This window comes from Lynx canadensis, chromosome B2 (genome assembly GCF_007474595.2).
Source record: "Lynx canadensis isolate LIC74 chromosome B2, mLynCan4.pri.v2, whole genome shotgun sequence".
NCBI classification, from domain to species: domain Eukaryota; kingdom Metazoa; phylum Chordata; class Mammalia; order Carnivora; family Felidae; genus Lynx; species Lynx canadensis.
In genome coordinates this window covers 75,730,108-75,757,746 of record NC_044307.1, presented here as the reverse complement: position 1 = coordinate 75,757,746, position 27,639 = coordinate 75,730,108, and the positions used below count along the sequence as shown (strand labels likewise).

Genomic DNA, 27,639 nt, shown 5'->3' with positions numbered 1-27,639 from the left:
AGTTTTCAGTAGTTCTCAATGAATCTTAAGTGAATCACTTATCATACTTCTGAGAGTACAGGTTTCTCTTTACAGGTTCTTCACAAAGGTGTACTTTCGTGTATCGCTGTGGTAGTTGGTCCTTCAACGAACTTCCCAGCGATAGTCTTCTCCCTTTAAATCTGGGCTGTCTTTGTAACATGCTTTTGGCTGATAGAATATAACAGAACTGATGCTGTATGACCTTGGAGTTAGGTCACAAGAAATTTTAAACTTTTACCAAAGTTTCTTGGAACACTCCACCTTGGAACATTTCCTTTTGGAAGCCAGCCATCATGTAATAAACGTGACATCCCTGGACTCTGACATGAGGAACCCAAGCCACATACAGATACCCTGTGTTGGTGCTCTGGTCCAACCTCAGCTGAGCTCTCAGTGAACAGCCAGCATCAACTGCCAGACACGTGAATGAATAAATAAGTCATCTTGGGCAGCCCGATAGCCCTGGCTGTCATTTGATGACAACCAAATGAAAGACTTCAAAGGAGAACTACCCAGCAGAGCCCTGTTAATTCACAGAACTATGAAACATAATTAAAAATTATTTTTAAGACAAAATTTATTATAGGTAACCAGAACAACAACAGGAAACCAGAATGGCTGTATTAGATTTAAAACAGGGAAGCAAAATGAAAATGCCATATTTAAATTATTTTTTTATTATGCATGTAAGATGTACATGTTCCTTCAAATATGCTGGTTGCCATGGAATTCATTTTAACCTGTTAGGCAGAACAAAACTTAATAAATATTGTTCGTCCTGATTTAGAATATACTATCTCTTCATTTACTTTTATTCTTAAATAACTTGAATGGTTTCATGGATGAAATATCTAGTTGCTTGAATCTCAATTTTACTGATATTCTATACAACCTACTATTTTCTTGCTACATTACAATGCTCATCAGGTTTATGGTCTCTTTCATTTGTCCCCTTATAAAAGTAAACCAATCTTTTTGTCTCTATACAAGTACATTCAGGATATCAAAACTTGCTTTTTGTTGCCAGTTGCTTTTGAGTTTGGATAGATATGTCACATTTATGTGTGGGGGTGGCTATATTCCAATATAATTATTTTTGCACATCATGTGTTTTTTTCTAATTTGATAGAAAAGCATCCCTGGAATAAAAGTACCCTATAAACTACTTTAAGGAGGACATTATAGGTTTTAGAGAAAAATGTGAATCTTCCAACACCACCTCAGTTAGTTGCCTGAGCAAATCAGGAATTAAAGTTTCTCTTAATCTTGTTGTATCTTACAAATAAACTGAAACCAATAGCTTGAAGACATTTGCCTTCAGGTGTTGATATAAATTGTGTCTACATGTCATCATTGTTGGTTTGGCCTTTATGTATTAAATCCGATACTCAGAAGAAAACATGTATATTAAATCAGATTTAGGAAAAAAATCTGTGTGGTAACATATCTGTATACTAAGAAAGAAAAGCTCAATATATGTATTTTTAAAACACGTTCTGAATGTCTATTGTATTTAATCTCTTTTCTGACCACTAAGAGAGATCAAAAGATTTTTCAGTTTGTAAAAGTATTGAATGTAAATGCCTGTTCTTGACTAAAATTTACTCAATGTTATTTATTGTGTTCCTGGATCTTCAAAGGGAATATACTGATAACGAACCATTTTTCCTCCCCTCAATGTATTTCTATCTTTTGATCAATTTTCTTTCTTTCAATATCATCTACAACATTCATGGCTATATTCCTAGGTTTTCCTAGATAGAAGAACCTGGCATTTCTTAATCTTTGCCACTGCAAACATGTTATTATTTCTAAAGCTCAGTAAGACCATCTTCCAAAACAATAACATTTCAAAAGTTGGTTCTACCCTTGACATAATTTACTAATTTATATATGACACTTCTACAGTTTGCAGATTTTCAAACGTTTTTCTGCTGCCATTCATGACAGAAGGATGTCCATGTGTGGGATACTCTCCCATGCATACCAGCAGAGACATGGGCAGGACACCAGAGACAGACTATGGTTTCTCACACTTCACAGTGCTATCTGTACATAAATAACTATCTGTAATCTCACACTATTATAGGATTGACCATGAATCTACTCCAATTTAATTTTGAAAAGTAAATCACTCACAGACTGTATTATTTTAACCATTACTGAAACATGTTACAAAAACCTCTTAATTAATAGCATTGTATGTGACATGACATTACTAGTGGAATGTTGGAGAACCACTATTCTACTCTGTTTCCTGTTTCATGAAAATTGTCTAATTTGCATAATGTTTTCCATAACGTTCTCTTATCCTTTTAATGTCCATGGGATCTATTTTTCCTTTCTTTCCTAACATTGGAGATTTGTAGCATCTCTTTCTTTCTTTGATGAGTCTAATTTTTTCCTTGATCAATTTCATTGGTCTTCTCAAAAAAAAACAGCTTTTGGTTTCATTGATTTTATCTATTATTTGTCTATGTGCTCTTTCACTGATTTTTATTATTTCCTTCTTTAAGCTCATGCTGAATTTAATTTGTTCTTTTTCTAGGTTTTTAAGATTGAAACTTAAACAGTCGCTTTTAGGTCTTTCTTCATTCTGAACATAAGCACTTTAATGCTATAAATTTCCCTCTAATCACTTCTTTACCTGCATCCTATAAATTTTTGACATGCTGAATTTTCATTATCATTCAGTTCAAAAGTAAATTTTCTTACAGGAAAGTTAGATCCATTGGTTATTTAGAATGTGTTGTTTAATTATCAAATATTTAGGTATTTTCAGATATCTGTTATTAAATTTTAATTAAATTCCACAGTAGTAAGACAAAACAGTTTCTATGATTGTAATTCTTTTAAATTTATGTGACTAGCTTTGTGGCCCAGAAGGTAGTCTATCCCGGTGAATGTTCCACGTGTTCTCAAAAAGAAACTACTGTTGTTGGGTGGAGTTCTTTATAAATATCAACTAGGTCAAATGTTTATATGGTTATTTCAAGTCATCTATACCCTTACTGATTTTCTATCTACCTGTCCTATTACCAATCAAGACAAGAGTGTTGAAATCCTCAAATATAATTGTGGATTTGTCTATCTATCCTTTTAAAGGTCTTAGTTTTTTGCTTTACCTTATTTTTTTTTAAATTTTTTTTTTCAACGTTTATTTATTTTTGGGACAGAGAGAGACAGAGCATGAACGGGGGAGGGGCAGAGAGAGAGGGAGACACAGAATCGGAAACAGGCTCCAGGCTCTGAGCCATCAGCCCAGAGCCCGACGCGGGGCTCGAACTCACGTACCGCGAGATCGTGACCTGGCTGAAGTCGGATGCTTAACCGACTGCGCCACCCAGGCGCCCCTGCTTTACCTTATTTTTAAGCTCTGCTCCTAGGTATATAAATGTGTAGGATTATTACATATGCCTGATGAATTATCATTATTAAATGTGCCTCTTTATCTGTACTAATATTTCTCACTCTGAAGCCTACTTTGTATATTAATATCATCACTCCAGTTCCTTTCATCAGATTTATTGAGGTACAATTTACATATAATAAAATTCATCAATTTTAAGTGTATAAATTGATGCACTTAAGAGAAATACAAGAAGTTGTGTAACCATCATCACAATTTATGATATAGAGCATTTCCATCCCTCCAAAAAGTTACCTGCTATCCCTTTGTGGTCACTCTTTCCCCCACTCCTGCCATCTGATATGCTTTCTGTCTCTATAGTTTTTCCTTTTTCGAATGTCATATATATGGAATCACAGCAAATAGCATTTGGGGTTTGGGCTTCTTTGATTTAACATAATGTATTTTCAACCATGTTGTTAGTTTGTTCTTTATTATTGCTTAATAGCATTCCATTGAGTGAACAGACCACATTTTGTTTACCTATTTGCCAGTACAATAGCATTTGGGTTTCTTTCAATGTGGAGCCATTCTATAAAGCTACTACAAAATTTGGGTACATGTTTCTAAAATGAAATGTGTTTTTATTTCTCTTGGACAAACATCTAGGTGTTGTATTGCCAGATCATATGGTAAGACTGGTATCTGAAACTCAAGAATGGTGGTCTTAGGGTATCTTTCTTTACCCATCAGGCTTCTATCTAATGCTAGAATCAGTCCCAACAGCTATGAAATCATGACTTCATAGTGAACACTGTGCCAGGTAACAGGAGTACACAACAGAAACTTGCTATCTATAGGTAGACATTTTAAGGCCTTAAGGCCCAATAGTGGCCACCTGTAGCCAGAAAAAAACATCAAAAGAATTCACAATTTAAGTTCCGATCTTGATTCTACTTTGAGAGTGTAAAAGGTTTTTTTTTTGTTGTTTTTTTTTTTTTTTTTTTTTTTTTTTTAAGATTACAATAAATCACAATCTTGGAAAACGTGAACACGTGATACTATTAACCCAGCCCAAAACCCTGTTTAGAAATTCTTGTATGCAATTCAAATATACTTAAGACCTTCAAACACTATATTTAATTGGCAGATGTTACTTTTTAAGGATACAAAGAGTTTTCCTTACACAACCAATTAATTACTGTGGATATAATCTGGGCCTTGACTGCTGGTTTTGTTCAGTATTCGCACTTGCAGCAGACCTCAGTAGCCGTTTAAGACCAAAATGGCTAGAATTACCTGCCCACCCCAGCTCCCAAACGTAACTGAAAAAAGTAGAGGAGCTCCAAGGAGTTAAGGAGGCACAGACAACGGGCACCGTGTGCCTGCAGAATCTGACATTTAAATCGCCCTGCCCTTCTGGGCCAAGGCAGCCTTGGACAGGCGGGCGTGTCAGAGACAGAATGTAGAGGAGAAAGGGCTGGGCTCTGCCAGGCAGCGCGCGACGACGCCCGAACCTTGGCCTTCACAGCAGCACTCGAGAAGCCCACTGGCAGGGCTGCTCCAACGCCCCCGCCGCCCTCCGCGAATCCCGCAGTAGCCGCGCAGGTGTGCGCGGTGCGCGCGCACGCAGTGCGTGCCGGGTGCGGGTCTAGCAGGCGGAGGGGCTGCTGGGCGCCTCGCGGAGGGTGGTTGGCTGGTGGGTGTCGGCCTCCCAGCCATCCCGCCTCCTTCTTCTTGTCTCGCGCCGGCCGGGGATGCTCGCGCGCGGCGCCCCCTTGCCTGTAAGCCGGCCGTCTCGGGGGCGCGGGGGGGGGGGGGGGGGCGCGGCGTGTGTGAGTAGCTGGGAGGGGGCCGCGAGGAGCTCCGCGGAGAGCTCTCCCGGGTTAGTCCGCCGTCGTCACCTGACTCGTTGGAGCAGCCACAGCTGAGGTGGGGGCGGGGATGGGAACGCGGCGCGGATCGCTAGAGAGACGCGGCAGCGCCGGCGGAGGAGGCGGCGGCGGGCGGGTACAGGCTTCTGGGGCCACGGGCGGCGGGCGCAGGGACCGCGGAGTGGAGGGCGGGGGGCCGGGCTAGGGCAGGAGGCATCGCGCCCCGGGGCACCGGCTCCGCGCGCGGCCGCACACACCCACCCGGCGCGGCTTCCCTCGGCGGCCGGGGCTCCGCTCATCCTGCGGCGGGAGGCGCCGCTCCCGGGGTGGGGTGAGTACCCGCGGTCCCTGCTCGGCCCCCTCCTCCGTGCTAGGGCAGCGCGCGGATCCTGAGAGGATAATCCTAGGGCGCGGAGAAGGGCAGCGGCTGGGTGACAGCTCCGTGGCGCGCTCGATTGCGGGCGGGGGGCTGGGCTGGGCTGTCAGCCCGTCTCTGCTCCACTGCCAGGAAGGGCGAGGCGCCGAGAGACTCCGGCGCCTCCGCAGAGCCCCCGGGCGGCCCCTGCGGCGGGGATTTGGGGGCGAGGGGAGGGGACCCGGGCGTAGGGCCTCGGCGGGCCTTTGGAGGCGGCGGTGAGGAAGGAAAGGGAGGAGAGGGCATAATATGGCGCAATGCTAGGATAATCTCCACCGCGCCCGAAGGAGGACAAGCCCACTGCTGCAGCAGCGCGAGGAGGAGGAGGGAAACGGCCAGGGCTTGGGTATCCGATTCAGACCCCGGAGCCTGCGGGCTACTGGGAAGAAACGCTTCGGCGGGCAAGCGAGAGGTGGGCACACGGTGGGCGCGGTGCCCAGGGAATAACCCCGACGCACGCCGGAGCTGGTCGGACACGCGGGGATCAGGTTGCAGGCGAAGTGCTGATTGGGGGGGAGGGGGGCGCCGGAGGGGTGAGGCGGGAGGCACGGGGAGTGGGATGGGGACGGTGTTACGAGGCTGGAACCGGAGGGGGCTCCGTGACAGACCTACTCTGGTTCAAGACCCTTAGATCGCGTCGCAAGAGAGGGGCTTAGCGCTTTGCTAGCTCCTAGAGGTGGTACCAGGGCGGGGACGGAGGAGAAGGGAGCCGCCGTGCGGCTGGAGGAGGCAGGGCCGGGGTGCTCGGAGGGTAGGGTCTGCGGGTTTCAAGCAGGACCATCTCCCCTTCTTTCCCGCAGAAGAGGAGGCGATAGACTTGGCCGGAGAAGATGTCGGGCCAAACGCTCACGGATCGGATCGCCGCCGCTCAATACAGCGTGACAGGCTCCGCTGTTGCGAGAGCGGTCTGCAAAGCCACCACTCATGAAGTGATGGGCCCCAAGAAAAAGCACCTGGACTGTAAGCATCTTTTTATATAAGCGGGACATGCGCATGGCAGAGGCGCCCTGGATGCCAGCGTGCGGCCTGGGCTCGCAGTCTGTAATGCTGCGGCTTTCAGAACTCCCATCTGAGCTCCAAATCCCCAGAGGTGGAGGTGTTGCCTTGGGGCAACCCTGAAACCTTGTGTTTGAGCCATTTTTTTTTCTCCTGTTGACCTCCAAGGTCTTGGTGGAGAAAAAAAAAAAAAAAATACTTGTATGTATTAATACTATGAAATACTGAGAAATTGCACATTCTGGATTAGGCACTTTTCACCTTCTTTCTTTCTGTCTTTCTGTCTTTCTGTCTTTCTGTCTTTCTTTCTTTCTCCACACACCACTCCTTTATCCAGGTTATAGGAGATCAGGGGTTGAACAGTCATAACCCTCCCCCACCCCCAAAAAAGAAAAAGATGAAATTATAAAAGGTCACATTTATCACCCTAGTTTTCTAAATACATTTTAAAAGTGTCATCTCTTTCACTGTGGCTGCTGAGGTTTTGTGTGAGTGTGAGTGAGTGTGTGTTGTACATAACCACACCAAACTGAAATAAATTCAAGCTATTGAATGAGGAAATTGAACTTCAGAGATCATGGAGATTTCATTTTACACATCCTGGCACACTTCTTTGTCCCATTCTCGGAAGCTGCTGGGCAGAATGACTGCTGTGGTCACAAAATGGATGTGCTTTTTCCAGCATTTGTGATGGTGCACTTTTACATGAAAACGTTTCATTCATAATGCTTTCTTTTTATATTTGTTATTTGATGGAAAACAGCTTTAATCCAGTTTAGAATCTGATATAAAATTTTCACATGATTAACGCTGTAAATACTTAGTTATTGAAAGACAAACAGGGACTTAGAAAAAGGCACTCACTGGGTTTAGGTGTTGAGACTCTTTATAGGTAAGGCTCCATCAGCACATGTCCTCTAGCTGATTCAGCTCTAGCTGTTCAGTCTCGTTGACCTGCTTAGGAACTGCTCTGTTATGATGTTTGTTGATAAAGGTCAGTGCTGGCATAATAGACACAACTATAGCCATACCCATTTCCTATCTAGCTTCCTTTGCCCATTTTCTGAGTTTCTTTTGCTTCAGGCCTTCCCCAGTGTCTGCCTTGTGCAGTGGAGAAAATGGCACCAGTGTTAGAATTGACTTTAGTCCTATTATCTGTATGAGCACAGCTTGATGAAGCATACAGCTGGACATTGTGAGGGTCATCCAGGCTTGTGAAGCTGTTGTGTCACAGAATTGAATAATTTTGCTTCTAGAAGCTTGTCTTAGGGGAAAACACCATTACCCCTTTCCTGGGGGAGTTTCTAACAAAATTTGTTGATTATGGTATCATGTGTTATATGTGCAGTACAGGATGGAAGAGGCCACCAGGGCCAGGGCACCTAACAGGAGTGGAAATTATAAATTCATGACCAGCTCATTTTGCTGCAGCATGCTGAATCATTTAGCCATCTTTCCATCAGTTTCCCCAACTCTGGAAAGATGACTCATGTCTTAAAGGTATGTGTCAGTCTAGCAAATATTCATTAATAAGGAAGTTATAGGTTATTGATTTGCTAAATGCTATGAAAATGATAGATCAGTATATTGATACATATCATAAACATTCACAGGTTTGAGCATTTCATCAAAACTTTATTCAGATAAAGACCCACTTTTCCATATCTAAATATTTAGTCGCCTTAGTATTTTAGATCTGGAAAAGTCTCTTAAAAATTTTCAAGGTGGGAGGTTTTACAGTATCTCTAGCATATGTTACTGAGTGGGGTGATTTTGAAGATGTGGAACATAAGGGGGAGATTCTGTATTTAGGAAGCAGATGAAGCAGGAATTGGTATTGAATTAGTGTGAATAATCATAAGAGCTAAACATTTATTGAGCAGTTAGTATATGCCGGGCACTGGGCTTTACATTATTAATTTATTGCTGCTTAACAGGTTCAGGAAAGGTAATTAACTTTCACAGCTTTTAACCACTGCACTTAACTATTGTCTGTGGCTTATTGAGTAATATTTTCTGTGGGGGGCTGTGGGGAGGAACAGTATTAGCCTGAATGGTTAATCTCCAAAACACCTATCCTGTTTGTATGGCTTTGTGTGAAATCATGCAGCACAACCCATGCTCTATTGCAAATCTCTATGGTATGCATGAAGACTTTTGAATTTGGTCACTTAAAAAATGAGCAAAAGGCAAGCACTGAACAGTATTAGTTTTCTTTTTAACATTTTAGTTTTTGAATAAGTAATAAAATAAAAGAGCTGCACTTAAATACAACCTTAGGGCAAAATTTGGAAAGATAGATATCACATTATTGATATGTCCTATCTTAAGAAAAAATGACATGGAAAATTTGAGTATACAAATACTGTTATATTTATATGCATTTTAAGAGGGCATTTTACTTGGAATTCCTTGTGAAGTTCCTTTAAATAATAGTAGACTACCTTAGCAATTTTTTCACAGGTTTTCGGTAACATAACAGTTATAACAGTGAGTCACATCCATTATTAGGACATGCAAACACATAACTAAGTTTCCCTATAGGCATTGAAGCACTCTTAAGTAATGTTTTAGTATTGAAAATACTAAATAGTAGCTGGGAGGAAAAGAGCATAGTGTAGAGTGGAAACAAAAAAAAATAATTAGCTTGATTTGTGTATAACTTTTTAGTTTGGAATTTAGGTTGGAAGGTTATAAGATTAAAGTTTATGGTTTTGTGATTTTTTTTGCAGATATTGGATTAATGGAATAGGCTCTGAATAGTATTTAAAGTATTGGTTTAAAATATGATTTTTTTTCTGTTTGGGTTGATAGGCCAAGAAAATTAGGGTTAATTCTAGTGGTTTATAAAATGATGCTAAATGGTATGTGATTTAAACATTTAAAGGAATGATTTGTTAACATCTGAGGGCAGAGCGAAGGTGGAGATAAAGAAACTCTAGGCGTATAGTCTCAGATTTCCCCCCTTTTCAGTAACAGTAAGTTTCTTAGAGGAAAAATATATTCAGAAAAAGCTTCACCATAATCAGCAGATATTTATTGAATTTAAAGTAAATTAATATTGGGGCTCCTGGGTGGCTCAGTTGGTTAAGTGTCCAACTCTTGATTTTGGCTCAGGTCTCGATCTCACGGTTCTGCTCATGAGATCGAGCCCTGCGTCAGGCTCTGTGCTAACAGCATGGAGCTTGCTTGGTATTCTCTCTCTTCCTCTCTCTCCTCCCCCACTTGTGAGAGGGCATGCGTGCACATTCTCTCTCTCACAAAATAAACATTAAAAAATAAATTAATATTTTATAATATATATTTTAAGGTATGTTTGAATTATGTAAAACTTTTATTCCATACTCTGCTATAATAATCTTGCTCCTTGCACGTGAAAATTAAATACTTGACCAATGTTAGTTTGACATTAGTTCTTCTGGGTCCCTTTATACATCTTTGTTTCCTTTTCTTTGTAACTTTGTGTACCTATTTGGTAACACATGAAATATCCAGGATTCAGCACATATTTAACTTTTGGTTACAACTGTTGTGTATTTCAGTTGCTTTTCCTTTTCTGTTTTGTAGTTGATGGCCTGCCCAAGTCAAATAATAAAGAGATAAGATCCAGTAGGGCACCTAGTATCTGCCCAAGTGCTGTATCACAGTTAAAGAACAACCAAAAAATAGAATCGGCCCAATGTAACACCTGCAGGGAGAAATTTGGAAAGTTTGGCAGCCTAATATTCATTTCTGTTAATAGCTCTTACAAACAACTTCTATATATGTCCTGTGGTTAAGAAACCCTATTTAACATTATCAAAATTTAAACGTAGACATTTATATCAAACCAAACCTCATGAAAAGCCAAATTGGGTATCAGTAATGCAATTTTTTTTTCCATTTTAAACATCTTGAGGGTTTTTAATAATGAGCTTATGCTACATAATGAACAAGTGATTCGAGTTCTGAATCTTATGTTTGAGGGATACTGACTGTCATTTTAGAAATGAGCCCTATCCTCCCAAATTAAGAAAAAGATGTTACTTCTTATTACAATATCTATAAAAGTAGTGGGAGATATGGATTATGTTTTGATTCAAGGCAAATATTGGCAAATTACCACAAGATTCCTACTGTTTTAATTTTATTCATAAAATATCTGCAAATAAGACATATTGTGAGCATATATAATGAAAATTTAACCTTAAAAGTTTATTTGCTTTACAGAAGCTTGCTTAGTATAAATAAAATATATTTTGATTTATAGAAATGCTATTTGCATGCTAATTCAGTTGATACCATATTTATACTTGTGATAACTGAAAAAAATCTTTCTATGGTGCATAGATCCAAAAAAATAAAGACTATTGAATAAAATTAATAGGATCGATGTATAAAAGTTTACTGAACACTAGAGTAACTTTCAACATGAGAAGTGTACTGTTTTGCTGTAACATATTTTACTTTTATCCCACTTGTTCTCATTTCACTATTTGTTATTGACTAAATACACCCTCTCATTTTTCTGTACCAAGGCACGCTCCATTCCTCCTTGATTTCACCAGAAGACCCAGTCTAGGTGTGGAGATGGAGGAGATAGTATTTTTTAGGCAGTGAGGAAGAGCCAGGGGAAATCACTTCTGAAAAAGCATTCGAGTCAATGATCATTTATACAGTAAATCTGTAAAGACGCCAATCTGTATGGTCCTGTGATGTTCCCAGACAACACTCAGCATTCTGGGAGAGAGTGGAGAGATCATGTGAGGTTTGGGGGCTGGCAGGAGCAGGAAAAGCAGAAGAGTGGCAAAGAGTCTCAGGTAATAGTAAGGAGCATGCTTTAGAAATGACTTAAAATTGGGGTGCCTGGGGTGGCTCAGTCAGTTGGGCATCTGACTTCAGCTCAGGTCATGATCTCACAGTCTGTAAGTTCAAGCCCCGCATCAAGGCTCTGTGCTGACAGCTCAGAGCCTGGAGCCTGCTTCAGATTCTGTGTCTCCCCCTCTCTGCCCCTCCCCTGCTCATGCTGTGTCTCTCTCTGTCTCAAAAATAAATTAAAACATTTAAAAAATTTTTAAAAAACAATGACTTAAAATAGTTAAGCAGGCTTTATATCAACTGTTTTTTCCTGGATCTTTTTACTTCCAAATTTTCAGAGAAATCTTTTTTTTTTTTTTTATGGTATAATATTCTATTTGGGTCACTTTGGATATTTTTTTCTCCTTTGGTGATCACTGTAGTTAGCAGATACTTTCTTAGAACCAGTATATAATTGGTAACTCACAATTTTTTAAAAGTTGCAAAACTTGTATATATATAGAAAAAAATAAAATTATGTAAGAGTAGGTAAATGTATATATTAATTGCAATATTAGCTTGTAGTATTTTAGATTAAAATCTAGATTTTTGATACATTGCCATATTAGTTTTAATGTTTAATAAATGGCTGCTGAAGTCTTGTAATTTAATCTGTGCACTCAGTTGCTATGGATCTATCTCTTAGCTTTTCACAAATAAATATCCTTCCAATATCTTACCTCCTCTTTTCAGATTGATTGATGCTGGGATGGGATGTTCTTGGAGCTTATCTAGGTTTCAGTAACTTTGTAAAGAAGGTCAGAAGTGACATATAACCTTCTTCCCTGAGAGCCTAGGATGCTTTCCTTAGCAGAGTTGTATTTTAGGTGGCTCAACTCCTGAGCCAGCTGCTATTAAGTGAGGCTTCAAATATAATCATAGTTCAATTAAATAATTTGAAAAGCCCCATTTCTTTCCATTAAAAAATATTTATTCAGGGCGCCTGGGTGGCTCAGTCAGTTGAGCGTCCAACTTTGGCTCAGGTCATGATCTTGAGGTTTGCATCCAGCTCTGTGCTGACAGCTCAGAGCCTGGAGCCTGCTTCAGATTCTGTGTCTCCCTCTCTCTCTGCCCCTACCCCGCTTGCTCGCTCTCTCTCTCTCTCTCTCTCTCTCTCTCTCAAAAAATAAATAAACATTAAAAAAATAAAAAAAAATATGTTTATTCAGTTCCACCTTGTTTGCAAATTCTTTTCTCTTTACAGAGAAACACCATTTGCTTGTGAAGGGAAATGTTGGCTGTCTTTTTTCTTAGGGGTTTATGTAATGTGCTCTATGCTTTGTTTCTCATTAAGGAGAGAATAGTAGAATGGCATACCCAGTGTCAGTTGCATGATGACCTATAAGACAGGATGGAGTCTTCCTAGGAGCAACTTGATGACAGCCCAAACCAGAGAGAGAATTGTACCCAAAACCCCACAGCCTTTTTACACCTGGGTTCCTGCTCTCTCTTCATTTGTTCCAAACGTGTGAGGATCCCTCCTGCCTTCCCATGTGTACATAAACTGTCTCTACTATACATCTTTAAGAAGGATTTAATGTTTTCTAAAGGATTTTGTGATATGCCATTCCTGGCTACTCAAGAGAGAAGCTGCATTTTTGTCTACTTTGTGTGGTTTTGCTTTTTGGCCTGATCATTAATTATTCTCCCAGGGTTAGCACTTTTATTTTTTTTATTTTTTAAAAAAAAATTTTTTTTTAACTTTTATTTATTTTTGAGACAGAGACAGAGCATGAACGGGGGAGGGGCAGAGAGAGAGGGAGACACAGAATCGGAAGCAGGCTCCAGGCTCTGGCCCAGAGCCTGACGCGGGGCTTGAACTCACGGACCGCAAGATCGTGACCTGAGCCGAAGTCGGACGCTCAACCGACTGAGCCACCCAGGCGCCCCAGCACTTTTATTTTAAATGATAACTCTCCTCCTTTCTGTATCAGTTATTCTGTCATCTGTATCTTTAACCTCTCCTCCTATCTCTCTCATGAGCATTTTCAAGTATCTCCATGTAAAACAAGGTCACCGACACACAGCCCTCCTTGGATTCTATGACCTCTTCCAGCAGCCAACCTGTTGTCCCTTGCCTTTCTTTCACAGCCAAGCTTCTTGAAACAGAAGCTCACCATTCCAAAGAAAACAAACACAAGTCTACCCCTCTTTGGATATTCTGTGTCTTTGGCTTAACCCAAGTGTGAACTACTAGGATTGTTGTCAGGTTCTAGGCATTGCCCACCGAATTGGCCAAGCCACTAATTTGAGAGTTTCCCCTCATCTGTCACATCCAGTCAGTGATCAGTTGTTAAAAAAACTCTCTGAAATGTCCTCTTAACTGTTTCTGCCTTGGTTTAAATCAGTTACAAACCTCATTTGTAAAACAAAGGTGAGTAATGTTACCTACGTGTTATCTTTGGTGAGATATTATGCATGTGAAATACCTGGCCCAGAGCTTGACTCACAAATGTGCACTGAACATCAGTTATGACTACCGCTGTTTCTAGTACAATCGCTGTTGGTGCTACTGTTGCCCTTACTCGTACCATTACTGCCACTACCACCACCATAACAACGGACATGACCATTAGTGATTTGCCCTTACCACTTCTCCACGATTGTTTTTTGCCCCCTCCTTTCATTTACTTCAGTTTGTGCTTTAATTCCAACTTTCTCTTTCTATAGTTTGAAAGCTTAAAATACATATTATTTCTGTTTCTTTTCATGATCACCTTTAAAAATGTAGTATATCTACTTAAAGTCTAAAGTAGAACAGTATCTTTTTATTTCCTCCTAAAGAAGAGAAATTTAGAAACTTCAGTCACCCACTTCTCACTTACATGCTATGTTGGCTAGTGTTTTAATTCTACCATAGTTTTAACTCCCAAAGTTAGACATTATTATTTGATACAGGCAGTGTATATGCAGGTAAACCCTCCTTGGCTTTACCATTCCTTCATTATGTCTAAGATTTTCCAGAACTATATCCTTTTAAAGCTCCTTAAGTGAGGCTCTTTAGTAGTAAACTCTATTTTTGTCTAAAGATAAATTTGTCCATATTTTTGAATGATAGTTCATATATCTTATATATATGTATTTTTTTTCTATATAGTTTATATATAGTTGTTTTTTCTTGGAACATAATTTCACTCTTTTGGCTACTGTTGTTCCTTGTAAGAAGTCATCTATGAGTCTACGTGTCTTTAGGTAATCTCTTAGTACTTGTGGCAGCTTCTAAAATCTTATCTTGTCCTGCTGTAGTGCATATGTGTATAAATGTAGCTTTTTTTTAAATTTTAATTTCAGTATAGTTAATATAACAGTGTTGTTTTAGTTTCACAGGTACCATATAGTGATTCAACACTTGTATACATTACTTAGTGCTCATCACTCTTAATCCTCCTCATCTGTTTCACTCATCTGCTCCCACCTTTCCTCTGATAACCATCAGTTTGCTCTCTATGTTTTGGTTTCTCTCTTTTTTGTTGTTGTTCTTTGTTTTGTTTCTTAAGTTCCACATATGGGTGAAATAATATGGCGTTTGACTTTCTCAAGCTGACTTATTTCATTTAGCATTATACTCTCTAGATCCATCTGTGGTGTTGCAAATGGCAAGATTTCATTATTTTTATGGCTGAGTAATATTCCATTGTGTGTGCGTATGTGTATGTGTGTATGCCACATCTTCTTAATCCCATTCATCTATTGATGGAAACTTGGACTATGTCCATAAATTGTCTATTGTAGGGGCGCCTGGGTGGCACAGTCGGTTAAGCGTCCGACCTCAGCCAGGTCACAATCTCGCGGTCCGTGAGTTCGAGCCCCGCATCAGGCTCTGGGCTGATGGCTCAGAGCCTGGAGCCTGTTTCCGATTCTGTGTCTCCCTCTCTCTCTGCCCCTCCCCCGTTCATGCTCTGTCTCTCTCTGTCCCAAAAATAAACGTTGAAAAAAAAAATTGTCTATTGTAAATAATTCTGCAGTAAACATAGGGATGTATATATCTTTTTTAATTAGCGTTTTCATATTCTTTGAGTAATTACCCAGCAGTGGAATTACTGGATGATATGATAGTTTTATTTTTTATTTTCTGGGAATCTCCATACTGTATAATGGCTGCACCAGTTTGTATTCCCACCAACATTGCAAGAGGGTTCCTTTTTCTCCACATCCTCACCAACACACTGTTTCTTGTGTTTTTGGCTTAGCTATTCTGGCAGGCATGAAGTGATATTCACTATAGTTTTGATTTGTATTTCCCTGATGAGAAGTGATATTGAGCATCTTTCATGTGTTTGTTGGCCATCTATGTGTCTTCTTTGGAGACATGTCTGTTCATGTCTTCTGTCCATTTTTTACTTAGATTATTTGACTTTTTTTTGGTTCTGAGTTATATACATTCTTTGTAGATTTTGGTTACTAACCCTTATTCAGATATGTCATTTGCAAATATCTTTTCCTATTCAGTTGGCTGTCTTTTAGTTTTATTGTTTCCTTCACTATGCAGAAGCTTTTTATTTTGATGTAGTCCCAATAGTTTATTTTTGCTTTTGTTTCCCTTGCCTCAGGGGACACATCAGAAAAATATTGCTGTAACTGATGTTGGAGAAATTACTGCATGTGCTCTTTTCTAGGATTTTTATGACTTCACATCTCACATTTAGGTCCTTAATCCATTTTGAATTTATTTTTGTGTATAGTGTAACAAAGTGTCCCAGTTTCATTCTTTGGCATGCAGCTGTCCAGTTTTCCCAGCACCTTTTGTTGAAGAGACTGTTTCCCATTGCATATTCTTGCCTCCTTTGTTGGAAATTAATTGACCATATAGTAGTGGGTTTACTTCTGGGCTCTCTATTCTGTTCCATTGATCTATGTGTCTTTTTTGTGCTTGTACCATACCGTTTTAATTACTATAGCTTTGTAGTATATCTTGATATCTGGGATTGTGATCCCTCCAGTTTTGTTCTTGTTTTTCAAGACTGCTTTAGCTATTTGGATTTTCTTTTCTTTTCTTTTGTGGTTCTGTACAGATTTTAGGATTGTTTGTTCTAGTTCAGTGAAAAATTCTGTTGGTATTTTGGTAGGGATTTCATTAAATCTGTAGATTGCTTTCAGTAGTATAGAAATTTTAACAATATTCTTCAAAGCCATGAGCATAGAATGTCTTTCCATTTCTTTGTATCATCCTGAATTTCTTTCATCAGTACTTTATAGTTATCAGAGTCCAGGTCTTTCACTTCCTTGGTTAAGTTTATTCCTAGGCATTTTATTTATGTATTTATTTTGGTGCAATTGTAAATGGGATTGTTTTCTTAATTTCGCTTTCTACTACTTTATTATTACTATATAGAAATACAACAGATTCCTGTATTTTGATTTTGTATCCTGTGACCTTACTGAATTCATTTACCTGCTCTAGTAGTTTCTTGGTGACATCTTTGGGTTTTCTAGATCACGTCATCTGAAAATAGTGAAAGTTTTACTTCTTCCTTGCCAATTTTGAATGCTTTTATTTCTTGTTCTTGTCTGCTGTGGCTAGTAGGACTTCCAGAACTATGTTGAATAAAAGTGGTGAGAATGGACATGATTTTGTTCCTGATCTTAGGGGAAGAGCTCTCCATTTTTCACCATTGAGTATGATATTAGCTATGGATTTTTCATATATGGTCTTTATTATGTTGAGGTATGTTATCTCTAAACTGACTTTGTTGAGGATTTTTATCATGAGTGGATGTTGTACTTTGCCAAATGCTTTTTCTACATCTATTGAAATAATCATAGGATTTTTGTCCTTTCTCTTATTGATGTGATATATTGCATTGATTTACAAATAATGAACCACCTTTGCATCCGTGGAATAAATCCCACTTGATTGTAGTGAATGATTTGTTAATGTATTGTTGGTTTGGTAATATTTTGAGGATTTTTGCATCTATGTTCATCAGAGATACTGGCCTATAGTTCTCTTTTTTTGCGGTGTCTTTATCTGGTTTGGTATCAGGGCAGTGCTGGCCTCATAGAATGAATTTGGAAGCATTCCTTCCTCTTAGATGTGGCTTTCTTTTATTTATCCTCTTAACACTGAATCTTTTCATTATATTCTTCTATCTCATTATATCCTTATATAACATTTATAGTTTCAAATGCTTTTTTTACTGTTTAGCATGCTTTGTTTTTCAGGTATCTTCCAGTTTATTAATTATCTCTTTATGTTGTGTCTGCTTTTACTCATCCTTTCATTTCGAATTTTATTCATTAATATTTTTCATTTTTGAAGCTTTTCAAATTTGCTCTTTTTTGGATGACATAGATTTCTTACTCACATTTTTGAGTTCCTCTTTTGTTTATTCACCATTTGGAACACAGCTCACTTTATATTTGTATCTCATAGATCCATTACATGAAGTTCTGTGTCTGCTACTGTTTTTGACTGACTGACTATTGTGAAATGTTTCCTCACGTGTTTTATAATTTTGGACTTCATATGTGGGAATCCTGAAAATTTAGGATAACCTAGAGAGGATTTGTGTTTGCTTCTGTCAAATCCCACAAGTGCTACTGTCCTGAGGGCACCTTAAGGTGGTTTCTGCTATTGGAGTTTCCCATCCAGTGCAGGTCTAGGTGTGTAATTTGAAGTCTAAAAAGCTCAGAATACCAAAGTTCTTTTTTATAAAACATTTTATAGCAGAACTTGACCTTATCCAGTCTTTATATTTCCTACCATCAAAGTTTGTATGTTGAACTACATACAAACTACAGAAATATTGTTGTATTATAGTCTGCTGTCCAGATTAGACTGGGGTGTTACTTAATATATGGCGTATGTACCATTTTACTTTTGTAAAATCTGAACAATCCTAAATTCTGAAACACATATGGCTCTGAGGGTCTTGGATAGAGGAGTGTGAATCTGTAGTCTAAATATGAGTCACCAACTTGGACAAGGGAAAAGCTATGGTTATAAAAGCCCTAGATATTTCTTCTTTTTCCTTCATTTACCCAGAACCTAGACTGAGTAGGACGAGCTTTTGTCTTCCTTTGCTGGAAGTTGTTCTTTTTTGTTTTTGTTTTTTCTTCTTATTTTACAAAGGGAGTAGCCCTTTGAGGATCCCAGCTTTCTGTGGAGGTCTTTATTCCAACTAGCCACCTTGCTTGGTCTCAAGACCTTGTTTCCTGTTCCCCATAGGGCTGTTAAAATCTAAGCCTCCTGGCCTCTCAGATTAACACATGGCCTCAAGCAGCCTGCTCTTCAGTATCACTTTGCCATGTGTTTTTCTGCATCTTCTTTCTGTTTTGGCCTTGGGGATTGCTCTTATTTTCTTGTCAGGTCACCCAAATGAGTGGAAGGATGACAGTAATATTTACCCAAATTATCAGGTGTGCTTTTTTTCTGTATGCTAGAGATGCAAGCAGCCTGTTTTCCTATCCTCTGTTCTTTCCTTCCACTCCCCATACACACCACAGTTCATTCCTGAGAAACTGAAATTCATTAGGTTCATCTATTCTCTGTATTACTTTTTGTCCTTTATGCAGTTTCTGTGTTTTAACGTATTTTTAAAATTTCACTTCCAAAACCTAGTTTAGTCATTCTTTCTCAGGACTTCGATGGCTCCCCATGCATGCATCCCTGCCATATCACTCACGGGGCTGCAGAGGGATCCTGTTTAGTAGAATTTCTTGTTCCATCTAGTCTGCAGTTTCATTGAGGCTGCCTTATCTCTAACACCAAACATAGCATGGGAGCGGGTTTTGGTAAACCTTTAGTGAATGATTTTTTATTTCAGATTTCACATCTCCCAAATTTCAGAACTTTTTTTTCTTATAAACTTTCTCTTTAAAGATTTTACTTTTACTTGCTAACCTTTCAGAAGAGCAAGGAGTTTAACTTGATTCATTTTCTCTCAAGGTTTTGAAAACCAAAGTGTAATATTAGAGGAAATAAAACAACTAAAAGAAACATTAAGTTGCTTAATGTACATAGCTGTACATTTCCTGATGGTCTTTTAACACTTGCATTCCTGTGACATGATAAAAATGTTATTTGGGAGAAAATTATATACTGACGTGAAAAGATTTTTTTGGTTGTAAGTTAAAGCATATGTGTACTTCTCTTGATGGATGTCATCTATAATTAGGTAGTATATGATTATTAATATTAGAGAAAATTCTTCACTAGCATTTATTGTGTGTATATGTGGGTACCCATTTGCTTTAGTTTGTTTTGAGTTGGATGCAGTTAGGTAGCATTGTTTTTCAGTATCCACCTTATAATTCATGAGTGTATACATTATGAATAGTAGGGATAGTTATAGAAGAAAAACATTATTTCAAAGTAGCTGTATACTTTTAATTTTCATTGAAATGATATTCACCATTCATGGTTCACTAACATGATAATATCACCATTGAGGGTTTTAGAAAAGCTATGAAGAAAGGGGACAAGCTTCAGCTAAAATTTTGGGTTGTGTTTCCTTTGTAAAGAGAGCAATAAGTGTTAGCATATTTAATTTGGCTTTAATTTCACTTGTTTGTAGAAATTAGAAATTACTTTCAGTATTGAGGCTTTTAGTAGCTTATTTAGCACGATGCCATTATTTATTCATTTAACAAATATTGGGTATTTACTAAATGTCAGGAATCATTCCAAGAGGCAAGGATACCATGGTGAACAAGATACATATAGCTCTTGGCAGCTTATTAGGGGAGAAAATGAAAGAAATAATTATGAGTGGCTCAAAAAGAATTAAGTGCTAGCAGGGGAAGTAAAGACCCCAGTGGAGGTACATTGCCGAAGTGATGTTTAAGCTCAGACCGGAAGAATGAGTGGACTACGTAGGTGAGGGACAGATAGGAGCTGCTGCACCCTTCTCTAAGAAGAGGTTCAGAGAGAGCAGGGCACACTGTAGGAATTTAAATAAGTTAAGGGTTACTGGAAAACTAAATTTAAGAAGTCTAAGAATGTTAAGAAGCAAGAGCTGAGTTGTGGATGTTGACCAGATGTGGAGGGCCTTCTAAAGCTGGAGAAAACCTTCATTTTCACAGATAAGGAAGCTAAGTGCCAAGGAGGAAAAACCATACATTCTGTATGGGTTAATCCTGAATAATTCCTATCTGTCTGCCTTGAGCAGGTGCCCTAATGGGTTATTGCTTTGTTCACCTAGTTCTGATTGCTCTGTTGATGCCAGGAAATAATATCTGTATGAGTCACATGGGAAATGGAAAAATATTTAAACATATATACATACACACCCACATACACTTTAGTAGTCTGAATTCAAATTCACCATAAATGCAAACCAAACCCAGGGCACTTCTGGCACAGTGGACAGTCACGATGCAGTCCCTAATGGCATTCTAGGACGCGCCTTGCCAGTCTGACCTCTTTTTATCTTTTTCCTCTTTTTGTCTGTTGCTTGGTTGTTGGGTCATAGTGCTAACACCAGAGAATGCTACCTCTGCCATTGGTGACAGTGAAGACTAAAAAGGTTACAGATGTGTGTAACTTAGTTGAAAGTCTTAAAAACTGTGTATTAAACAAACTTTAAAGGCCTTTTAGTTCGACCTTATTTTTTGATGACAGAATTTATAACATTCCTTAACTATTACCAGTGAAATAATAGAATTTTATAATCAGGCTTAACTGTTAACAGTCCAAAACAAACCAAAAAAAAATCAAAAGTAACCCCCCCAAATCACCATATATATTATGTATATCTAAGTACGTTTATGCCATGTTTCGCTGGGTTTGTTAGTCTGTTACTGTCAAAGAAAAAACCTAAGTTATTAATATTGAGGTTAAGTAAATATCCAAGTGAAGAATTTTATTGTTCTCCTGTTCTTTCCGAAGCTAGTTGTTTCCACATTATCATCTTCTGTAATTCTTTTCCTTAAGAGAAGTATTAAAAATACTAGGAAATATTTTATTATTTTTCCTTAAAAGCTGGAATGTAATTTTAGAAAACTTTCTATAATCTCAATGTCAACTTGATTAGCTTCAAACTGTACGCTTTACAGACCCTCCACCATCTGCCTAAACCATTCAGTTTGGCCATGGCTTCACAAAGTTGTGTAATTTTTGTCTTCCTAATTCACGAGGGTTGCGACGTGTTCATGTTTTTCTGGGCTCTTCATTAAGCATTTTACGTTTAACATTCTGGTTTTTGCCTGCCACTAATTAGCATGAGTGCACCCTTGGAAGGTTCCATGGAAAGCTGACTTTAGGATGTGCTAACAACAGGCTGAACCCACTGTTAACACCTGCATCTCCTCTTTGCTTTGTTGTTTTTTACTTCCTTTTTTCCCCACAAGGGAGCCCATCATGGTTCCAAAAGAGTCACTTAATTTTTAGTTATACTTTATTGCATTTTATGAAAAACTGTGTGCTGCAGTAATATTAGTCTGTCAAGGGTCTGTTTTCTCTCTTGCTCTCTCACTCTGTCTCTATATGTGTGCGTGTGTGTATGTATATATATATATATCAGTGGAACCTAGTGACTTTGGCCCTTCTTTGGATTGCTGTACTAATCAATTCATGCAGTAACACTGTGAACTTAGAAGTGTTTCTTCAATTGAGTTCAGCATTACTTTTTCAGGTGGAAAAATAAGAGTATAAATTGGGCACTCAATTGGTGGGAATGTAAATTGGTGCGAATATTTGGGAGAGAAAATTGGCAATATTAGTCAAAACTCTTAAAGATCCTTTGACACAGCAATTTGACTGCTATAAATTTATCTCTGATAAATAGTTGGCATAATAGAGAAAAGTGTGCATTCAAAGATGTTTGTTGTAGCAATGTATATAGGAATACAAAATTGAATACACCTAAATACTTGATTAAAAAATGATGGGTGTCCAAACAATAAGATCTGGGCAGCTTTGAAAAATGAGGTTGTTAAAGTATATCTGACATGTGAAGACAATTTATTAGGTATGGTCTAATTTTCATTTTTTAAGATAGATAAGTTTGTTATACATATTTTGGTAGAATATTTGCCAAAATGCTATCTGTGTGTTGAAGACTTTTTACTTCCTACTTTATACCCATATTAGTCATGACTAGTTTGATTACGAGTTACAGGAATATAGATGAAACTAATTTGGGCAAAGACAGGATCATTTTGGCCCTTGTAATCAAGGTGAGGGAAAGGCAGGGTGAACTGGACCTCCCTGGTGCTTGTTTAGGATTCTTCCTCCACCTCCTGTTTCTCTCACCTCCATTTCACACAATAGTGACAGAACACGTGCTTCAGTCTCACAAATTAACTTTCTCAGTGAGTCTGGAAACACAGTGGACTAAAGCTCCCAGGTTCACATCACCACAGCCTCACCAAGAGAAAGGAATTCTCTTCCTAGAGTTTTACAAATTCATAGGGAAGAATTCTGATTTGCTTTGCTCAGGTCATGGTTTGTCTCTGTGAGTACGCATGATAGTATGGCTGTCGGTCTTAACCAGAACTACCTTGTTGGGAATCCCAAGAACTAGTGGCTTGATCTGAGTTTTGTTTCTTGCTCACATCACAGTCTGCTGTGGATGGCACCTTCTTTCTAGGGATTCTATCACTTAGGATTTCACCACTGAATTCTATGCATATATGACAGAGGAAGGAAGATAGTCGAGTTGGGGGCAGTATTGCAGGGGAAGATTTAGGTCCAGGTCTAGACATCATTTGGCCTATATTCCATTGGCAAGAACACAGTGGCCTCACTAGGAGAAGGTGGGAAATGAAGACTAGTTGTGAATCCAGGAGGAGAAGGAAATGGGATGTGAACACATAGTATTGACTCTATAATGTCCATGGAAAAAGAAATTGGATTATAGCTTGTCACCTATATCTTAAAACACTTATTGTATGCCACCTAGATCTCCAGGGATTTCACTGCTATAGTAGTGTGGTCATTAATATCTAATAATAAGCTAGCTACTATCATTTTCTTTTTCAGTGAGATCAGATGATTCTGGAAATGGATGACTAGTGGCCAGCCAGTAGACTCATTGCATATTTCTCCATCCTTGGCAGACATTGCAGATTGATCCTGGCACAGGTTTCTTCAGAGCTTTGATTTGGCCTCCTGGTGCATCCATAGACAATACTTTGGATTTCTGCTATCAATCATAGTTGACACTCAGGATGAAACACATTTGCCATCACTCGGCTAGGCAGTTTATCCATGCAAGATAGTAAGGCAAAGCATTTGCTGGATTTACCTAGAACCCAAGATTGGCATTCAACTTGGATGGTGCCAAACCTAGAATTTGTCTGACAGTGACCTTGTCTTTAACATTTAGTAATTCAGGGCACCTGGGTGGCTCTTGATTTCAGCTGAGGTCATGATCTCACAGTTCATGAGTTCAAGCCCTGAGGCAGTCTCCACACTGACAGTGCAGATACTGCTTGGGATTCTCCCCCTTTCTCTCTGCCCCACCCCCCAAAATAAATAAACTAATTTACAATCTAGTAATTCAGTGATTTCTGTGGTTAGGCCATGGGGAGTAGTTCTTCCTTGCTCTGTTTGTTAGCCACAGGGTGTTGTTCCTGATTGTCTGTTTTGCATTAACAGACTGTTAGGGCCAGTGTGAGACAGGGAACAGATGTTTGAAAATTTGCATTTAAGATCTAAACTTTCAGGCATCAGGTCTGATTCTAATCAATTGCCTTTAGATATGTTATACAAAGCATATTTGAATTTTAGTACCAAGGAGTTTTCTTTGAGTTGTTACTTAGGTACCTACATGGATATGGTTTCTTTTTTTAATGTAAGGTGGTTCTTTATTCACTTTTTGATGAATAAAGGGATTCTCTGGGGTGAAGGAGGGGCTCACACATGAGCATTGTGCTATCAATTGCTGCCATCCTCACAAACTCCTGTGAGGTAAATACTGTTATCCTTACTTTACAGAGAAGGAAAAGAAGGCCTGAAGAGGTTAGGGAACTCATCCAAGGTCCCACAGATAATGAGGGGAGAAGTCAGGACTTTATCAGGGATTCTGTTAAGACAGTGGGTTTTATTTCCTTTGCCTCATGTTTTTTGCTTGTGTGTGTGTCTGGTGTCACAAGTAGCAATAATCCAAAGAAAAATCAGTTAAAGCACCATGTGATTGTTTTAGGAAGGAAAAACAGGGGGTGGGATATAAAGACAGTTTATTAGCAAATTAGCTAGATGGGCAAAACCCCTGCAAAGTCCCTCCTCTGGGTCATGGGAAAAAAGGTGGACAGGTTGGGTTCAAATGACTGTTCCTGAGCCAGTCTCACCCCTCATGGGTTATGTCTTTTGATGGCTTGACACTGAAGCCTTTATTTTATCATATGTGTTAATTCAGGACTTCGGGAGGTGATGGAAGCTACAGCAGGAGGAGCACTGATTAATGATCAGAGGACCTGGTGGAATTCCAGGCTCTGTTGCTTTAGGGCCATGATCTTGGCCAGATTAACTTTATTTCTTTGGGCCCCAGTCTCTTCTTTTCTAAGGCATCCTGGGGATATGGTAACACTCAAATGAATAGATTTGTTAAAAACAGGAATAACAACAAACTTAGACCCTAAATTACTCTCCAAATTATTGTTATTAGAGGTAAAAACCTTTTGAGCCCCAACAGTTATCTTCCTGGGTACCTTTCAGGTCCTGCATGCGGCAGTAAATATGCAAAAGAAGACCAGCCTTAGCTACTCTGTGCTGATCTTGCGTTACTTGAGAGATAATAGTTTATTCTGAGAACATGTGAAAAGAGAATGGGGATAGTTAAACCCTCACTGTATGTTTGCATGATTTTGTTTTTGTTCTGTTGACAAATGTTAGTACTAATTATAAAAATATTAGAGTAACTTGTGTTTGATTAAAATAATCTCCTAAAATATACTGAGACTTGGTGGTGTAGGTTTAGACTTAGCATTTTTTAGATATTAAAACTTTCAAATATAGTCTTTTAGTAAAAGAAGGTTATTGCTTCTTAAAAATAATAGTAGTTGTCCATGGAAATGTTTAAGACATACAGGAAGTGATAAAACTAAAATATGTGGAGTGCCTTTATTGTTGGGCCTTAGCATTTTGTACTACTCTCTGGTTATAATTGAAGACATGAATAGAAAGGGAGAGGCCCTAAATAGACTGTTTTGCATTAGGCATTAATGAGTTGCCTTTGAGGAAATATATATTTTTTTGATATTTGGAAAAAAATTTTGAACTGGCAGTAAAACTGGTTGAAAAGTAAGGTCAGTTTTCATGATGAATCTCGATTTATATTGTATATACTAATAGTGAAATATATTTTAAGGAGTTAGTTTTTAATACTAACAGAAAGGTGAACAAAACTTATCACTGTGTAACAAAACTTAATAATTAATAATGTTAAGGGTACTATGTTCACTTAGTTGAAGACATTTTGAAAAACTGTTAGCTGGATAATTGAATCATTTAAAATTTTACATATAAGAATTTTATCCTTCTAGCTATCAGTAAGCTATATAGTTGTGGTTAAGAATCTGTAACTATCGGGGCGCCTGGGTGGCGCAGTCGGTTAAGCGTCCGACTTCAGCCAGGTCACGATCTCTCGGTCCGTGAGTTCGAGCCCCGCATCGGGCTCTGGGTTGATGGCTCAGAGCCTGGAGCCTGTTTCCGATTCTGTGTCTCCCTCTCTCTCTGCCCCTCCCCCGTTCATGCTCTGTCTCTCTCTGTCCCAAAAATAAATAAACGTTGAAAAAAAAAAAATTTAAAAAAGAATCTGTAACTATCAATAAACCAATAAACTAGATACAGTATAACTTTAGGCAAGTTATAATTCTGAGAGTTTGTCAAAATCTTAAATAGGTAATAAATATGAGCTCTTTTATTTTTAAGCATTTTTGTGTGTTTTTTGTTTAATTAAACTGCTAAACTTGACAAGCTTCTGTGAAAAGTGTGGAAAGAGCAAACATTTGCCTTGATTCAGGAGTACCATTCTTGAATTAAAATTTTGATATTAAAAATCCAGGAATTGTTAGTAGTAAGAATACTGGAATTGAAATGCATAAAAAATGGAATATTAGCAATTTCTGCATCACAGTATGATCCATTCTGTATATCCAATCTTGGTTATCTTATATAAAGCTGAGTTATATAGTTTGTAGTTTAAATAGTTTTCTTTATATTATATGAGTGTTTTTAGAAAAATTAATTTCTTTCCCATACTAATTTATTTTCCGACTTTAATATGGGAACCAAACTAATACTACCCATATCCATTTTCTTATAGTGCATACTGAAAAGATAAAATTGAAGGGTGTTAAGGAATGAGATATAAAAAAAGAAATTGCTAAAGTTCTAAGACTTGTCCCTTTTGAGCTAAAGATTCACTATTCCTATTTCCAAACTTCTATGAAAACATATAGGATTTTGCAACATTGGTGCTTTCTTTTTTTGGAGTCACATTAGTCAGTATGGACATAACCAACCAAACAAAACAACTTGTTCAATGTACCTGTTGCTTTAATAGAGAATGGAGTATTTTAGTAATGTGTTACTGAGCAGAATTGTGTTTTCTTAGACTTGCAAACTTTTATTCAGCATGTGCTTCCTGACTAATTTTGAGATCTCAAAATATATTCTAGTCTCTTTTGGATTATAGAGCAAAATAAAGATATTGAGATCAAAGGTCTCTTAAAAAGTTGTGCTAGGGGCGCCTGGGTGGCGCAGTCGGTTAAGCGTCCGACTTCAGCCAGGTCACGATCTCGCGGTCCGTGAGTTCGAGCCCCGCGTCGGGCTCTGGGCTGATGGCTCAGAGCCTGGAGCCTGTTTCCGATTCTGTGTCTCCCTCTCTCTCTGCCCCTCCCCCGTTCATGCTCTGTCTCTCTCTGTCCCAAAAATAAATAAACGTTGAAAAAAAAATTAAAAAAAAAAAAAAAAAAAAGTTGTGCTAAAGGAGAGGTACTTCAGAAATGTGTTACATTTGTCTTGAATAACAGTATTACTTATTCCTCAAGGAGAGATTTGTTCATCACAGCACTATTAGAAACCATTCCCTGGAAAAAATTAAAATAGTCAAATTAAGTTATTGTTCCATGTCCATAATCATTAGGAAGACCCTAATAGGCTCTTTTTCCCTATGTTTCAGAAAACTTATCTGAGAGTATTTTTTATAGTAATCAAACAAATGCAAAGATAATTTTAATGAATTGTTCAGAGATAGGGTAGA

General features: G+C 38.5%; 1 protein-coding gene across 4 annotated transcripts in view; it reads left to right on the top strand.

Moving 5' to 3' along the window:
- Nucleotides 1-5,041: 5,041 nt before the first annotated feature.
- Nucleotides 5,042-27,639, top strand: part of SNAP91 (synaptosome associated protein 91) — a 147,543-nt gene continuing 124,945 nt past the window's right edge. For 2 of the 4 annotated variants that reach the window (XM_030315917.1, XM_030315913.1), the window contains exons 1-2: nucleotides 5,042-5,154; nucleotides 6,460-6,619. In XM_030315917.1, the coding sequence (XP_030171777.1) occupies nucleotides 6,490-6,619 (130 nt within the window). In that variant the 5' untranslated portion in view covers nucleotides 5,042-5,154; nucleotides 6,460-6,489. Of the gene's footprint in view, nucleotides 5,155-5,528; nucleotides 5,576-5,956; nucleotides 6,072-6,459; nucleotides 6,620-27,639 lie in introns of those variants that run through there. The other 2 variants (XM_030315914.1, XM_030315915.1) reach the window with 2 other exon arrangements.